Genomic DNA, 18,914 nt, shown 5'->3' with positions numbered 1-18,914 from the left:
CCGGAGATGAGGGGTTTGGATTATGAGGAGAAGCTGAGGAGATTGGGTTTGTACTCGTTGGAGTTTAGAAGGATGAGGGGGGATCTTATGGAGACTTATAAGATAATGCGGGGGCTGGATAGGGTGGAGGCGGAGAGATTCTTTCCACTTAGTAAGGAAGTTAAAACTAGAGGACACAGCCTCAAAATAAAGGGGGGTCGGTTTAAGACAGAGTTGAGGAGGAACTTCTTCTCCCAGAGGGTGGTGAATCTCTGGAATTCTCTGCCCACTGAGGTGGTGGAGGCTACCTCGCTGAATATGTTTAAAGCGCGGATGGATGGATTCCTGATCGGTAAGGGAATTAAGGGTTATGGGGATCAGGCGGGTAAGTGGTACTGATCCACGTCAGATCAGCCATGATCTTATTGAATGGCGGGGCAGGCTCGAGGGGCTAGATGGCCTACTCCTGCTCCTATTTCTTATGTTCTTATGTTCTTATGTTCTCTGAGAATCCACTCTATCAATACCCCTCAACATCTTGTACACCTCTATCAGGTCACCCCTCATCCTTCGCTTCTCCAAGGAGAAAAGACCGAGCTCTCTCAACCTATCCTCATAAGACATGCCACCTAATCCAGGCAACATCCTCGTAAATCTCCTCTGCACCCTTTCTATGGCTTCCACATCCTTTCTGTAATGAGGCGACCAGAACTGGGCACAGTCCTCCAGGTGGGGTCTGACCAGGGTCCTATACAGCTGCAGCATTATCTCCCGTTTTCTAAACTCAATTCCTCTATTGATGAAGGCCAGTATTCCATACGCCTTCTTAACCACAGCCTCCACCTGCGATGCTGCTTTGAGTGTCCTGAACCCGGACCCCAAGATCCTTCTGATCTTTCACGCTGCCAAGCGTCTTACCCTTAATATTATATTCTTCCATCCTATTCGACCTGCCAAAATGAACCACCACACACTTATCTGGGTTGAAGTCCATCTGCCACTTCTCCGCCCAGTCTTGCATCTTATCTATGTCTCGTTGCAACTGCTGACATCCCTCTACACTATCCACAACACCTCCAACCTTTGTGTCATCAGCAAACTTGCCAACCTATCATTCCATGTCCTCATCCAGGTCATTTATAAAAATCACAAAGAGCAAGGGCCCCAGAACAGATCCCTGGGGCACCCCACTAGTGACCGACCTCCACTCTGCAAAAGACCCATCTACAACCACTCTTTGCCTCCTGTGGGCAAGCCAGTTCTGAATCCACAAAGCAATGTCCCCTTGTATCCTGTGCCCCTTCACTTTCTCAATGAGCCTTGCATGGGGCACCTTATCAAACGCCTTGCTGAAATCCATATAAACTACATCTTCTCTCCAGGAAGACCGAGCTAGTGCGTCACCGAGTATTTTGCTGCAATGTGTCTGAGGGGTGTGTCTGTCATTGCTGTATAAGTGTGGCAGTGTGTGAAAACTGAGAGATGTGGGTGACAGGAGTGTCACAATCCTGAGGGAGCTGGGAATCTGAATGTTAGTTATGAATCCTAATTGGTTGAGATTGTGGGTAGGTGAGTGATGGGGATGTGGTGGATTGAGCAGTGTGAGGCGAGTGGTTCAGGGGCTCAGATATGATGTTTGAAAATGAATTTACTGATCATGACTGCCAGCACTTTATGAGAGTTTTAAACATTTCCAGTTTCCAGATCCTTGGTGTTCCAGTCTTGGCAGCCATGGATTCCCACTGCCTTCTCACCGTGTGTCTAGAGGATCTCCTGTGCCCCTGACAGTACAGGACATCTCTCCTCTCCACCTTCTCCATCAAGGGCCCCGGTGTGGGAAAAGCTGAGAGCACCCGCTCGCTCCAATTGTTACACATTGATGATTCTTTCACAGCTCAATATTCTGTGTCCTCACACCACACACACCTTCCCGTTGCACAGTGCGGGCTGGCTTTCAGGAACAATATCACAGCCACTGCTTGTCGGAGCCCCAATGAAGGTGCAGGGGGACGGGGTGCACAGAGAGGACATTAGCAGCAGCTAATGTGAAGTTGTTCACAAGCATCCCGCATCAAACTGGTTAAACAGTCTCTGCCATTCTCATTTCCATATTGAGGAACTAATTGAAACAAAATGGATCAAACTGTGGCTACAAGAGCAGGTCAGAGGCTAGGAATCCTGTCCCAAGTAACTCACCTCCTGACTCCCCAAAGCCTGTTCAAGGCATAAGTCAGGAGTGTGATGGAATATTCCCCACTTGCCTGGATGGGTGCAGCTCCAACAACACTCAAAAAGCTTGACACCATCCAGGACAAAGCAGCCCCTTCCACAAACATCCACTCCCTCCACCACCAACCATCAGTGGCAACCGTGCGTAACTTCTACAAGATGCACTGCAGGAACTCACCAAGGCCCCTAAGACAGCACCTCCCAAACTTGTGGCTGCTAACATCTCGAAGGACAAGAGCAGCAGATACCTGGGAACACTACCACCTGGAGGTTCCCCTCCAAACCACACACCATCCAGACTTGGAAATATATCATCATCCCCTCACTGTCGCTGGGTCAAAATCCTGGAATTCCCTCCCTAACAGCACTGTGGGTGTACCTGCCCCTCAGGGACTGCAGTGGTTCAAGAAGGCAGCTCACCACCTCCTTCTTGAGGCAATTCGGGATGGGCAATAAATGCTGGTGTAGCCAGCAAGACCAAATCCCATAAATAAATATAGTCAAACTGTGAATGCATTCATTCAGGAGGTGGCGAGTATTCTATCACACGACAGACTTGTGCAATGTAGAAGGTGGACAGGCTTTGGGGAGTCAGGAGGTGAGTTACTCACTGCAGGATTCCTAGCCTTTGATCTGCTCTTGTAGTCACAGTAGTTATAAGGCCAGTCCAGTTCAGTTTCTGGTCAATGGTAATCTCCCAGGATGTTGATAGTGGGAGACTCATCGATGTTAATGACATTGGATGTCAAGGGGCAATGGTTTGATCCTCTCTTGTTGGAGATGGTCATTGCCTGGCACTTGTGTGGCATGAATGCTACTTGTCACTTGTCAGCCCAAACCTGGATATGAGTAATAAATGGTGCTGAACATTGTGCAGTCGTCAGTGAACATCCCCACTCTGACCTGATGGAAGGAAGGTCGCTGATGAAACAGCTGAAGATGGTTGGGTCCAGGACACCACCCTCAGGGACTCCCCTGCAGAGAGGTCCTGGAGCTGAGATGACTGACCTCCAGCCACCACCACCACCATCCTCCTTTGTGCCGGGTATCCATGACCCAGTCAGCAGGAGGAAATTCAATGGGGTGAAGCTAACAAGACTCTGTGATGTCAAAGTGATTTCATGTCTGAGATTTTAATTCTCCTGTAGCTTGGAGAGAAAGTAATCTGAGAATCATAGAATCTTAAAGCAGCGAATATAAACCTTCCTCGACACTATCGCCTGGTGGCTCTGACATCCATCATTATGAAGTGCTTCGAAAGGTTAGTCATGGCACAAATCAATTCCAGCCTCCCAGACGACCTGGATCCACTACAGTTTGTCTAACACCGCAACAGGTCCACAACAGACGCCATCTCCCTGGCCCTGCACTCAACCCTGGAACACCTAGATAACAAGGACAACTGTGTCAGACTCCTATTTATTGACTACAGCTCAGCTTTCAACACCATTATTCCTACAAAACTCATCTCCAAACTCTGTGGCCTGGGCCTCGGCTCCTCCCTCTGTGACTGGATCCTGAACTTCCTAACTCACAGACCACAATCAGTAAGGATTGGCAACAACACCTCCTCCATGATCATCCTCAACACCGGTGTCCCACAAGGCTGTGTTCTCTGCCCCCTACTATACTCCTTATACACCTATGACTGTGTGGCCAAATTCCCCTCCAATTCGATTTTCAAGTTTGCTGACGACACCACCGTACTGGGTCGGATCTCAAACAATGATGAGACAGAGTACAGGAATGAGATAGAGAATCTGGTGAACTGGAGCGGCAACAATAATCTCTCCCTCAATGTCAACAAAACGAAGGAGATTGTCATCGACTTCAGGAAGCATAGTGGAGGACTTGTCCCGTCTACATCAATGGGGACAAAGTAGAAATGGTCGAGAGCTTCAAGTCTTTAGATCACCAACAACCTGTCCTGGTCCCCTCGTGCCAACACTATAATTAAGAAAGCCCACCAACGCCTCTACTTTCTCAGAAGACTAAGGAAATTTGACATGTCAGCTATGACTCTCACCAGCATTTACAGATGTGCCATAGAAAGCATTCTTTCTGGTTGTATCACAGCTTGGTATGGCTCCTGCTTTGCCCAAGACCGCAAGAAACTACAAAAGGTCGTGAATGTAGCCCAATCCATCACACAAACCAGCCTCCCATCCATTGACTCTGTCTACACTTCCCACTGCCTCGGCAAAGCAGCCAGCATAATTAAGGACTCGACGCACCCCGAACATTCTCTCTTCCCCTTCTTCCGTCAGGAAAAAGATACAAAGTCTGAGGTCACGTACCAACCGACTCAAGAACAGCTTCTTCCCTGCTGCCATCAGACTTTTGAATGGACTTACCTCGCATTAAGTTGATCTTTCTCCACACCCTAGCTGTGACTGTAACACTACATTCTGCACTCTCTCCTTTCCTTCTCTATGAATAATATGCTTTTTTGAATAATGAGCAATAAACAATACTTTTCACTGTATGTGTGACAAATTTCTGTATATATTTGACAAATACATGTGACAATAATAAATCAAATCAAACCAAACACTCCCAGGCCAGGTACAGCACGGGGTTAGATACCTGTCCTGGGAGTGTTTGATGGGGACAGTGTAGAGGGAGCTTTACTCTGTATCGAACCCCATGCTGTACCTGTCCTGGGAGTGTTTGATGGGGACACTGTAGAGAGAGCTTTACTCTGTATCTAACCCCCTGCTGTACCTGTCCTGGGAGTGTTTGATGGGGACAGTGTAGAGGGAGCTTTACTCTGTATTTAACCCCATCCTGTACCTGTCCTAGGTGTGTTTGATGGGGACACTGTAGAGAGAGCTTTACTCTGTATCTAACCCCATGCTGTACCTGTCCTGGGAGTGTTTGATGGGGACAGTGTAGAGGGAGCTTTACCCTGTATCTAACCCCATGCTGTCCCTGTCCTGGGAGTGTTTGATGGGGACAGTGTAGAGAGAGCTTTACTCTGTATTTAACCCCATGCTGTACCTGTCCTGGGAGTGTTTGATGGGGACACTGTCGAGAGAGCTTTACTCTGTATCTAACCCCATGCTGTACCTGTCCTGGGAGTGTTTGATGGGGGACAGTGTAGAGGGAGCTTTACCCTGTATCTAACCCCGTGCTGTACCTGTCCTGGGAGTGCTTGATGGGGGACAGTGTAGAGGGAGCTTTACTCTGTATCTAACCCCGTGCTGTCCCTGTCCTGGGAGTGTTTGATGGGGGACAGTGCAGAGGGAGCTTTACTCTGTATCTAACCCCGTGCTGTACCTGTCCTGGGAGTGTTTGATGGGGACAGTGTAGAGGGAGCTTTACTCTGTATCTAACCCCGTGCTGTCCCTGTCCTGGGAGTGTTTGATGGGGACAGTGTAGAGGGAGCTTTACTCTGTATCTCACCCCGTGCTGTACCTGTCCTGGGAGTGTTTGATGGGGACAGTGGAGAGGGAGCTTTACTCTGTATCTAACCCCGTGCTGTACCTGTCCTGGGAGTGTTTGATGGGGACAGTGTAGAGGGAGCTTTACTCTGTATCTAACCCCGTGCTGTCCCTGTCCTGGGAGTGTTTGATGGGGACAGTGTAGAGGGAGCTTTACTCTGTATCTCACCCCGTGCTGTACCTGTCCTGGGAGTGTTTGATGGGGACAGTGTAGAGGGAGCTTTACTCTGTATCTAACCCCGTGCTGTACCTGTCCTGGGAGTGTTTGATGGCATCAATCGCCCTCTCTCTCCATCAGCATCATCCTTTCTTCCACTCCTCTTACCTTCTTTCAGCATTCCTACTTTCAGACACTTCATAAATCGACAGGCTTGGCAGGATTTCCGTCTGCGTTTTGTGATTTCGCATTCATTAGTGGCCGGGCAGCTGTACTCGATGTTTCCTGGGCCAAAGCAGAGAACAGCATTACCTGTGCGCACAAACCACATTGTGTGAGCCCCCATCCTCCCCCCCTCCAGCACCCCCCCCCCCCACCCCCACCCACACCAATGTCTTCATTCCGCCCTTGCAGGAAAGGACAGCACGGGGTTAGATACAGAGTAAAACTCCCTCTACACTGTCCCCCATCAAACACTCCCAGGACAGGAATAGCACAGGATTAGATACAGATAAAGCTCTCTCTACACTGTCCCCATCAAACACTCCCAGGACAGGAATAGCACAGGATTAGATACAGATAAAGCTCTCTCTACACTGTCCCCACCAAACACTCCCAGGAATGGCACAGCACGGGGTTAGATACATAGAACATAGAACATAGAACATTACAGCGCAGAACAGGCCCTTCGGCCCACGATGTTGCACCGACCAGTTAAAAAAAAAAACTGTGACCCTCCAACCTAAACCAATTTCTTTTCGTCCATGAACCTATCTACGGATCTCTTAAACGCCCCCAAACTAGGCGCATTTACTACTGATGCTGGCAGGGCATTCCAATCCCTCACCACCCTCTGGGTAAAGAACCTACCCCTGACATCGGTTCTATAACTACCCCCCCTCAATTTAAAGCCATGCCCCCTCGTGCTGGATTTCTCCATCAGAGGAAAAAGGCTATCACTATCCACCCTATCTAAACCTCTAATCATCTTATATGTTTCAATAAGATCCCCTCTTAGCCGCCGCCTTTCCAGCGAAAACAATCCCAAATCCCTCAGCCTCTCCTCATAGGATCTCCCCTCCATACCAGGCAACATCCTGGTAAACCTCCTCTGCACCCTCTCCAAAGCCTCCACATCCTTCCTGTAATGTGGGGACCAGAACTGCACACAGTACTCCAAGTGCGGCCGCACCAGAGTTGTGTACAGTTGCAACATAACGCTACGACTCCTAAATTCAATCCCCCTACCAATAAACGCCAAGACACCATATGCCTTCTTAACAACCTTATCTACTTGATTCCCAACTTTCAGGGATCTATGCACACATACACCTAGATCCCTCTGCTCCTCCACACTATTCAAAGTCCTCCCGTTAGCCCTATACTCAACACATCTGTTATTCCTACCAAAGTGAATTACCTCACACTTCTCCGCATTAAACTCCATCCGCCACCTCTCGGCCCAACTTTGCAACCTGTCTAAGTCTTCCTGCAAACTACGACACCCTTCCTCACTGTCTACCACACCACCGACTTTGGTGTCATCAGCAAATTTGCTAATCCACCCAACTATACCCTCATCCAGATCATTAATAAATATTACAAACAGCAGTGGCCCCAAAACAGATCCCTGAGGTACACCACTTGTAACCGCACTCCATGATGAATATTTACTATCAACCACCACCCTCTGTTTCCTATCCGCTAGCCAATTCCTGATCCAATTTCCTAGATCACCCCCAATCCCATACATCTGCATTTTCTGCAGAAGCCTACCATGGTGAACCTTATCAAACGCCTTACTAAAATCCATATATACCACGTCCACTGCCTTGCCCCCATCCACCTCCTTGGTCACTTTCTCAAAAAACTCAATAAGGTTAGTAAGGCACGACCTACCTGCCACAAAACCATGCTGACTATCACCTATCAATTCATTACTCTCCAAATAACTATAAATCCTATCCCTTATAATTTTTTCCAACATCTTGCCGACAACAGAAGTGAGACTCACCGGTCTATAATTCCCGGGGAAGTCTCTGTTCCCCTTCTTAAACAATGGGACAACATTCGCTAACCTCCAATCTTCTGGTACTATACCAGAGGCCAACGACGACCTGAAGATCAGAGCCAGAGGCTCTGCAATCACTTCTCTTGCCTCCCAGAGAATCCTTGGATAAATCCCATCCGGACCAGGGGATTTATCTATTTTCAGACCCTCCAGAATATCCTGCACATCCTCCTTATCAACTGTAATACTGTCTATTCTACTCCCTTGCAACCCAGTGTCCTCCTCAGCTATATTCATGTCCCCTTGCGTGAACACCGAAGAGAAATATTGGTTCAATGCTTCACCAATCTCCTCCGGTTCCACACATAACTTCCCTCTGCCATCTATAACTGGCCCTAAACTTGCCCTAACCAACCTTCTGTTCTTGACATACCTATAGAACGCCTTAGGATTCTCTTTAACCCTATCCGCCAAAGTCTTCTCATGTCCCCTTTTAGCCCTTCTAAGCTCGCTCTTCAACTCCCTCTTAGCCAATCTAAAGCTTTCTAGTGCACTACCCGAGTGCTCACGTCTCATCCGAACATAAGCCTCCTTTTTCTTTTTAACCAACAAAGAAACTTTTTTGGTGCACCACGGTTCCCTAGCCCTACCAATTCCTCCTTGCCTGACAGGGACATACCTATCACAGACTCGCAGTAGCTGCTCCTTGAAAAAACTCCACATGTCGGACGTTCCCAGTCCCTGTAATCTCCTAGTCCAACCTATGTTTCCTAATTCTCTCCTAATAGCCTCATAATTACCCTTCCCCCAGCTAAAACCACTGGCCCGAGGTTCATGCCTATCCCTTTCCATCACTAAGGTGAACGTAACCGAATTGTGGTCACTATCACCAAAATGCACACCAACTTCCAAGTCTAGCACCTGGTCTGGCTCATTTCCCAGCACCAGATCCAATATAGCCTCACCTCTAGTTGGCCTGTCTACATACTGAGTCAAAAAACCTTCCTGCACGCTTTGAACAAAAACTGACCCCTCTAACGAGCTAGAGCTATAACAATTCCAGTCAATATTAGTCAAGTTAAAATCCCCCATAACAATTGCCCTATTACTTTCACTCCTAAGCAGGATTGACTCCGCAATCCTTTCCTCAACCTCTCTAGAACTTTTAGGAGGTCTATAAAAGACTCCCAACAGGGTGACCTCTCCTCTCCTATTTCTAATCTCCGCCCATACTACCTCAACAGATAAGTCCTCATCAAACCTCCTCTCTGACACTGTGATACAATCTCTGACCAATAATGCTACCCCTCCCCCTCTTCTACCTCCTTCCCTACTTCGACTAAAACATTTGAACCCCGGGACCTGCAGCATCCATTCCTGCCCCTGCTCTATCCATGTCTCTGAAATAGCCACAACATCGAAGTCCCAGGTACTGATCCACGCTGCAAGTTCACCCACTTTATTGCGAATACTCCTGGCATTGAAGTATACACATTTCAAACCCTGCTCCACCCCACCTCTGCAATGCCGTGCATTGCAGTCCCCATCCATGCATCCCTCACTTTCAGCCCCACTACTCAGGATCCCTCCCCCCCCCCGAATCAGTTTAAACCTCCCTGCATGGCCTTAGCAAATTTACCCCCCAGGATATTGGTCCCCTTCTGATTAAGGTGTAGACCATCCTTCTCATAGAGGTCACACCTTCCCCAGTACGAGCCCCAATTGCTTAAGTACCTGAACCCCTCCCTCCTGCACCATCCCCTCAGCCATGAATTCAAACCTTCCCTCTCCCTATTCCTCTCTAAACTATCCCGTGGAACAGGCAAGAGTCCAGAGATAACCACTCTGTCAGTCTTGGCCTTTAGTTTCCACCCCAACTCCATAAATCCCTGCCTAATATCCCCTTCCCCTATCCTCCCTATGTCGTGTGTCCCCACATGTACAATAACTTGTGGTTTATCTCCCTCCCCCCTAAGAGTCCTGAATACCCTGTCAGACACATCCCGGACCCCAGCCCCTGGTAGGCAACACACCAACCCTGAGTCCCTACCTTTAGTTCCGACCCTCCTATCTGTCCCCTTAATTGTGGAGTCCCCAATCACAAGGCCCAGTCTTTTACAGCCCCTAACCACCTGAGCTTTCTCACTCGGCTCACCCCCAGAGATCTGCTCTCTATGCTCAGTTGATTCCTCCTCAACTGTAGCCTCCAGCACCGAAAACCTATTATGGAGGGGAACCGCCCCAGGGGATTGTCTTCCCGATTGCTTCTTACCCCTCCTCCTGGCATTGACCCAAGCCTCATTTCTAGGAGTTACTATTTCTCTATAACTCCTATCAACTTCCACCTCCGCCTCCCGAATTATGCGGAGTTCCTCTACCTCCCCCTCCAGCTCCTTTACACGCTCCTCCAGAAGCTGCAATCTAATGCACTTCTTACAACTAAAATCTCCTGAAACACTACTGGATTTCCTCACCACATACATCCCACAGGAGATGCAGCATACTGCCTGAACTGCCATCCCTGAAGCCATTACCAGCAAGAAAAAAAGAAAACAAAAAACTTCCCCACACTTATAATTAGGTTAGAGGAGGATGGAAGGGTGGGATCCTCTACCAGTGTAGAGGATCGGGTATCTCCTCTGCACCAATTTATAGGACTAGGGGCCCGAGAGAAAAAAAAACTACTACTGAGGGGGAACCTCCCAGGTAACTGACTTTTAAAGTTAAAATAAAAACCCTTCCCAGACTCCTTTGCTGCCCACTTCTAGTTTTCACTTTAAACTTGAAAAACTGCTGTTAAAGTAAAGGCCAAAAAAATACACACACTAGCTGACTAATTAAATAAATAAACAATTCAATTAATCCAATTAATCTCTTACCAGCACTGCTGCTTTTCAATCACCCCTCTCAGCTTGCTCCAGTGGATCAATGAGGGGGAACCTCCCAGGTAACTGACTTTTAAAGTTAAAATAAAAACCCTTCCCAGACTCCTTTGCTGCCCACTTCTAGTTTTCACTTTAAACTTGAAAAACTGCTGTTAAAGTAAAGGCCAAAAAAATACACACACTAGCTGACTAATTAAATAAATAAACAATTCAATTAATCCAATTAATCTCTTACCAGCACTGCTGCTTTTCAATCACCCCTCTCAGCTTGCTCCAGTGGATCAATGAGGGGGAACCTCCCAGGTAACTGACTTTTAAAGTTAAAATAAAAACCCTTCCCAGACTCCTTTGCTGCCCACTTCTAGTTTTCACTTTAAACTTGAAAAACTGCTGTTAAAGTAAAGGCCAAAAAAATACACACACTAGCTGACTAATTAAATAAATAAACAATTCAATTAATCCAATTAATCTCTTACCAGCACTGCTGCTTTTCAATCACCCCTCTCAGCTTGCTCCAGTGGATCAATGAGGGGGAACCTCCCAGGTAACTGACTTTTAAAGTTAAAATAAAAACCCTTCCCAGACTCCTTTGCTGCCCACTTCTAGTTTTCACTTTAAACTTGAAAAACTGCTGTTAAAGTAAAGGCCAAAAAAATACACACACTAGCTGACTAATTAAATAAATAAACAATTCAATTAATCCAATTAATCTCTTACCAGCACTGCTGCTTTTCAATCACCCCTCTCAGCTTGCTCCAGTGGATCAATGAGGGGGAACCTCCCAGGTAACTGACTTTTAAAGTTAAAATAAAAACCCTTCCCAGACTCCTTTGCTGCCCACTTCTAGTTTTCACTTTAAACTTGAAAAACTGCTGTTAAAGTAAAGGCCAAAAAAATACACACACTAGCTGACTAATTAAATAAATAAACAATTCAATTAATCCAATTAATCTCTTACCAGCACTGCTGCTTTTCAATCACCCCTCTCAGCTTGCTCCAGTGGATCAATGAGGGGGAACCTCCCAGGTAACTGACTTTTAAAGTTAAAATAAAAACCCTTCCCAGACTCCTTTGCTGCCCACTTCTAGTTTTCACTTTAAACTTGAAAAACTGCTGTTAAAGTAAAGGCCAAAAAAATACACACACTAGCTGACTAATTAAATAAATAAACAATTCAATTAATCCAATTAATCTCTTACCAGCACTGCTGCTTTTCAATCACCCCTCTCAGCTTGCTCCAGTGGATCAATGAGGGGGAACCTCCCAGGTAACTGACTTTTAAAGTTAAAATAAAAACCCTTCCCAGACTCCTTTGCTGCCCACTTCTAGTTTTCACTTTAAACTTGAAAAACTGCTGTTAAAGTAAAGGCCAAAAAAATACACACACTAGCTGACTAATTAAATAAATAAACAATTCAATTAATCCAATTAATCTCTTACCAGCACTGCTGCTTTTCAATCACCCCTCTCAGCTTGCTCCAGTGGATCAATGAGGGGGAACCTCCCAGGTAACTGACTTTTAAAGTTAAAATAAAAACCCTTCCCAGACTCCTTTGCTGCCCACTTCTAGTTTTCACTTTAAACTTGAAAAACTGCTGTTAAAGTAAAGGCCAAAAAAATACACACACTAGCTGACTAATTAAATAAATAAACAATTCAATTAATCCAATTAATCTCTAACCAGCACTGCTGCTTTTCAATCACCCCTCTCAGCTTGCTCCAGTGGATCAATGAGGGGGAACCTCCCAGGTAACTGACTTTTAAAGTTAAAATAAAAACCCTTCCCAGACTCCTTTGCTGCCCACTTCTAGTTTTCACTTTAAACTTGAAAAACTGCTGTTAAAGTAAAGGCCAAAAAAATACACACACTAGCTGACTAATTAAATAAATAAACAATTCAATTAATCCAATTAATCTCTTACCAGCACTGCTGCTTTTCAATCACCCCTCTCAGCTTGCTCCAGTGGATCAATGAGGGGGAACCTCCCAGGGTAAAGCTCCCTCTACACCTCCCAGAGTAAAGCTCCCTCTACACTGTCCCCCATCAAACACTCCCAGGACAGGAATAGCACAGGATTAGATACAGATAAAGCTCTCTCTACACTGTCCCCATCAAACACTCCCAGGACAGGGACAGCACGGGGTTAGGTATAGAGTAAAGCTCCCTCTACACTGTCCCCATCAAACACTGTAAGAAGTCTCACAACACCAGGTTAAAGTCCAACAGGTTTATTTGGTAGCAAATACCATAAGCTTTCGGAGCACTGCTCTTTCGTCAGATGGAGTGGAAACACTCCCACGACAGGTACAGCACGGGATTAGATACAGGGTAAAGCTCCCTCTACACTGTCCCCCATCAAACACTCCCAGGACAGGTACAGCACGGGGTTAGATACAGAGTAAAGCTCCCTCTACACTGTCCCCATCAAACACTCCCTGGACAGGTACAGCACAGCGTTAGGTTGAGAATAAAGCTCCCTCTTTCATTGGTCACAACATTGAATACAGGAGTTGGAACGTCTTGTTGAAATTGTACAAGACATTGGAACAGTCAGCATGGCTTTCTGAGTGGAAAATCATGTCTCGTGAATTTGTGTTTTTTGAAGGGGTAACCAAGAAGGTAGATGAGGGCAGCGCAGTTGATGTTGTCGACATGGACTTTAGCAAGGCCTTTGACAAGGTACCGCATGGTAGGTTGTTGCATAAGGTTAAATCTCACAGGATCCAGGGTGAGGTAGCCAATTGGATACACTTGGCTTGACGACAGAAGACAGAGGGTGGTTGTAGAGGGTTGTTTTTCAAACTGGAGGCCTGTGACCAGCGGTGTGCCTCAGGGATCAGTGCTGGGTCCACTGTTATTTGCCATTTATATTAATGATTTGGATGAGAATAGAGGGGGCATGGTTAGTAAGTTTGCAGATGACACCAAGATTGGTGGCATAGTAGACAGTGAACAATGTTATCTCGGATTGCAATGGGATCTTGATCAATTGGGCCAGTGGGCTGATGAATGGCAGATGGAGTTTAATTTAGATAAATGTGAGGTGATGCATTTTGGTAGATTGAACCAGAGCAGGACTTACTCACTTAATGGTTAGAAGGAGAGGCTGGATAGACTGGGACTTTTTCCCCTGGAGCATAGGAGGCTTAGGGGTGATCTTATGGAGAGCTATAAAATAATGAGGGGCATAGATCAGCTAGATAGTCAATATATTTTCCCGAAGGTAGGGGAATCTAAAACTAGAGGACATCGGTTTAAGGTGAGAGGGGAGAGATACAAAAGTGTCCAGAGAGGCAATTTCTTCACACAGAGGGTGGTGAGTGTCTGGAACAAGCTGCCAGAGGCAGTAGTAGAGGCGAGTACAATTTTATCTTTTAAAAAGCGTTTAGACAGTTACATGGATACAATGGGTATAGAACATAGAACATTACAGCGCAGTACAGGCCCTTCGGCCCTCGATGTTGCGCCGACCAGTGGAACCAATCTAAAGCCCCTCTAATCTACACTATTCCAATATCATCCATATGTTTATCCAATAACCACTTGAACGCTCTCAACGTTGACGAGTCCAACACTGCTGCAGGCAGGGCATTCCACACCCTTACTACTCTCTGAGTAAAGAACCTACCTCTAACATCTGTCCTATATCTATCACTCCTCAATTTAAAGCTATGTCCCCTCGTGCTAACCAACGCCATCCGAGGAAAAAGGCTCTCACTATCCACCCTATCTAATCCTCTGATCATCTTGTATGCCTCTATTAAGTCACCTCTTAACCTTCTTCTCTCTAACGAAAACAACCTCAAGCCCCTCAGCCTTTCCTCATACGATTTTCCCACCATACCAGGCAACATCCTGGTAAATCTCCTCTGCACCCTTTCCAACACTTCCACATCTTTCCTATAATACGGCGACCAGAACTGTACGCAATACTCCAAATGCGGCCACACCAGAGTTTTGTACAGAGGGATATGGGCCAAATGTGGGCAATTGGGACTAGCTTAGTGGTTAAAAAAAAAGGCGGCATGGACAAGTTGGGCCGAAGGGCCTGTTTCCATGCTGTAAACCTCTATAACACGATCATGGACTCTATGATGGTCCATCATCATGAAGTGCTTTGAAAGGTCAGTCATGGCACGAATCAATTCCAGCCTCCCGGACTACCTGCATCCACTACAGTTCGCCTACCGCCGCAACAGGTCCACAGCAGACGCCATCTCCCTGGCCCTGCACTCAACCCTGGAACACCTAGATAACAAGGACACCTGTGTCAGACTCCTATTTATTGACGACAGCTCAGCCTTCAACACCATTATTCCCACAAAACTCATCTCCAAACTCCGTGGCCTGGGTCTCGGCTCCTCCCTCTGCGACTGGATCCTGAACTTCCTAACTCACAGACCACAATCAGTAAGGATTGGCAACAACACCTCCCCCACGATCATCCTCAACACCGGTGCCCCACAAGGCTGTGTTCTCAGCCCCCTACTATACTCCTTATACACCTATGACTGTGTGGCCAAATTCCCCTCCAATTCGATTTTCGAGTTTGCTGACGACACCATCGTAGTGGGTCGGATCTCAAACAATGACGAGACAGAGTACAGGAATGAGATAGAGAATCTGGTGAACTGGAGCGGCAACAATAATCTCTCCCTCAATGTCAACAAAACAATGGAGATTGTCATCGACTTCAGGAAGTGTAAAGGAGAACATGCCCCTGTCTACATCAACCGGGGTGAAGTAGAAAGGGTCGAGAGCTTCAAGTTTCAAGACGTCCAGATCACCAACAACCTGTCCTGGTACCCCCATGCCGACACTATAGTTAAGAAATCCCACCAATGCCTCGACTTTCTCAGAAGGCTAAGGAAATTTGACACATCAGCTACGACTCTCACTAACTTTTACAGATGCACCATCACAAAGAAATACATTCTTTCTGGTTGTATCACAGCTTGGTATGGCTCCTGCTCTGCCCAAGACCGCAAGAAACTACAAAGGGTCGTGAATGAAGCCCAATCCATCACACAAACCAGCCTCCCATCCATTGACTCTGTCTACGCTTCCCGCTGCCTCAGAAAAGCAGCCAGCATAATTAAGGACTCCACGCGCCCCGGACATTCTCTCTTCCACCTTGTTCCATCAGGAAAAAAATACAGAAGTCTGATGACACGTACCAACCGACTCAAGAACAGCTTCTTCCCTGCTGCTGTCAGACTTTTGAATGGACCTACCTCGCACTAAGTTGATCTTTCTCTACACCCTAGCTATGACTGTAACACTACACTCTGCACTCTCTCCTTTCCTTCTCTATGAACGGTATGCTTTGTCTGTATCGCACGCAAGAAACAATACTTTTCACTGTGTGTTAATACATGTGACAAGAATAAATCCAATCAATAGTGAACCTCCATTGTATAACTTTGATAATAACCTGAGTACATTGAGAGAATACCTCCGCACAACATGGCGTTTCAAGCAATCTCTCGGCCATGTATCCGGCTTTAGAGCAAATGTGTTTCCAAAACATTTCAGGGAGTTCCTCAGCCACATTTGTGCGACTGTTTGCATCTTTCTAACAATGATGCAAGTGCATCGTCAGCATTTTTATTTAGCACCACAGAATGAGAATTTCCAGTCATTTACAGAATTCCTTTTCAATCCATTATATGGAGTGACTTCAAGCACCTAATGGAGAGCGATAACAACAAAATACAGACAGTGCTTGCTGCACATTATCGAGAGCGTTTCCTACACATTATAGATAGCGTTTCCTACACATTATAGAGAGCATTTCCGACACATTATAGATAGTGTTTCCTACACATTATAGATAGTGTTTCCTACACATTATAGACAGTGTTTCCTACACATTATAGAGAGCATTTCCGACACATTATAGATAGTATTTCCGACACATTATAGATAGCGTTTCCGACACATTATAGATAGCGTTTCCGACACATTATAGATAGCGTTTCCTACACATTATAGAGAGCATTTCCGACACATTATAGATAGTGTTTCATACACATTATAGAAAGGGTTTCCGACACATTATAGATACTGTTTCCTACACATTATAGATAGTGTTTCCTACACATTATAGACAGTGTTTCCTACACATTATAGATAGCGTTTCCTACACATTATAGAGAGCATTTCCGACACGTTATAGATAGTGTTTCCTACACATTATAGATAGTGTTTCCTACACATTATAGACAGTGTTTCCTACACATTATAGAGAGCATTTCCGACACATTATAGATAGTATTTCCGACACATTATAGATAGCGTTTCCGACACATTATAGATAGTGTTTCCTACACATTATAGATAGTGTTTCCTACACATTATAGATAGTGTTTCCGACACATGATAGATAGCGTTTCCGACACATGGTAGATAGTGTTTCCGACACATTATAGACAGTGTTTCCTACACATTATAGAGAGCGTTTCCGACACATTATAGATAGTGTTTCCTACACATTATAGATAGTGTTTCCTACACATTATAGATAGCGTTTCCGACACATTATAAATAGCGTTTCCGACACATTATAGATAGTGTTTCCGACACATTATAGATAGCGTTTCCTACACATTATAGAGAGCTTTTCCGACACATTATAGATAGTGATTCCTACACATTATAGAGAGCATTTCCGACACATTATAGAGAGCGCTTCCGACACATTATAGATAGCGTTTCCGACACATTATAGATAGTGTTTCCTACACATTATAGATAGTGTTTCCTACACATTATAGATAGCGTTTCCTACACATTATAGATAGTGTTTCCTACACATTATAGATAGCATTACCGACACATTATAGATAGTGTTTCGTACACATTATAGACAGTGTTTCCGACACATTATAGATAGTGTCTCCTACACATCATAGATAGTGTTTCCGACACATTATAGATAGTGTTTCCTACACATCATAGATAGCGTTTCCGACACATTATAGATAGAGCTTCCTACACATTATAGACAGTGTTTCCTACACATTATAGATAGTGTTTCCTACACATTATAGATAGCGTTTCCGACACATTATACATCGTGATTCCTACACATTATAGATAGCGTTTCCGACACATTATAGAGAGCGTTTCTGACATATCATAGTGTTTCCGACACATTATAGATAGTGTTTCCGACACATTATAGAGAGAATTTCCGACACATTATAGACCGTGTTTCCTACACATTATAGATAGCGTTTCCTACACATTATAGATAGTTTTTCCTACAGATTATAGATAGCATTTCCGACACATTATAGATCGTGTTTCCTACAAATTATGGAGAGCATTTCCTACACATTATAGCGAGCATTTCCGACACATTATAGATAGTGTTTCCTACCCATTATAAATAGTGATTCCTACACATTATAGATAGTGGTTCCTACCCATTATAAATAGTGTTTCCTACACATCATAGGTAGTGTTTCCTACACATTATAGATAGTGATTCCTACACATTATAGATAGTGTTTCCTACACATTATAGATAGTGTTTCCTACACATTATAGATAGTGTTTCTGACACATTATAGATAATGTTTCCAACGCATTATAGACAGTGTTTCCGACACATTATTGATAGTGATTCCTACACATTATAGATAGTGTTTCCAACGCATTATAGATAGTGTTTCCTACACATTATAGATAGTGATTCCTACACATTATAGATAGTGTTTCCGACACATTATAGATAGCGTTTCCGACACATTATAGATAGTGGTTCCTACACATTATAGACAGTGTTTCATACACATCATAGATAGTGTTTCCTACACATTATAGATAGTGTTTCCTACACATTATAGATACTGTTTCCAAAACATTATAGATAGTGTATCCTACACATTATATATAGCGTTTCATACACATTATACATAGTGATTCCTACACGTTATAGATAGCGTTTCCGACACATTATAGATAGTGTTTCATACACATTATAGATAGTGTTTCCTACACATTATAGGTAGTGTTTCCTACACATTATAGATAGTGATTCCTACACATTATAGATAGTGTTTCTGACACATTATAGATAGTGTTTCCTACACATTATAGATAGCATTTCTGACACATTATAGACAGTGATTCCTACACATTATAGATAGTGTTTCCGACACATTATAGATAGCGTTTCCTACACATTATAGATAGCGTTTCC

The 18,914-nt window shown here is 44.9% G+C and overlaps 1 protein-coding gene across 1 annotated transcript in view; it reads right to left on the bottom strand.

The window, feature by feature from the left end:
* esrrb (estrogen-related receptor beta) overlaps positions 1–18,914 on the bottom strand; it is a 54,013-nt gene that overhangs the window by 22,417 nt on the left and 12,682 nt on the right. The window contains exon 2 of the mRNA XM_078233150.1: positions 5,977–6,093. Within this exon, the coding sequence (XP_078089276.1) occupies positions 5,977–6,093 (117 nt within the window). The remainder of the gene's footprint in view (positions 1–5,976; positions 6,094–18,914) is intronic.

This window comes from Mustelus asterias, chromosome 18, assembly GCF_964213995.1.
Source record: "Mustelus asterias chromosome 18, sMusAst1.hap1.1, whole genome shotgun sequence".
Lineage (NCBI taxonomy): Eukaryota > Metazoa > Chordata > Chondrichthyes > Carcharhiniformes > Triakidae > Mustelus > Mustelus asterias.
This window is presented reverse-complemented; position numbering and strand designations above follow the sequence as displayed.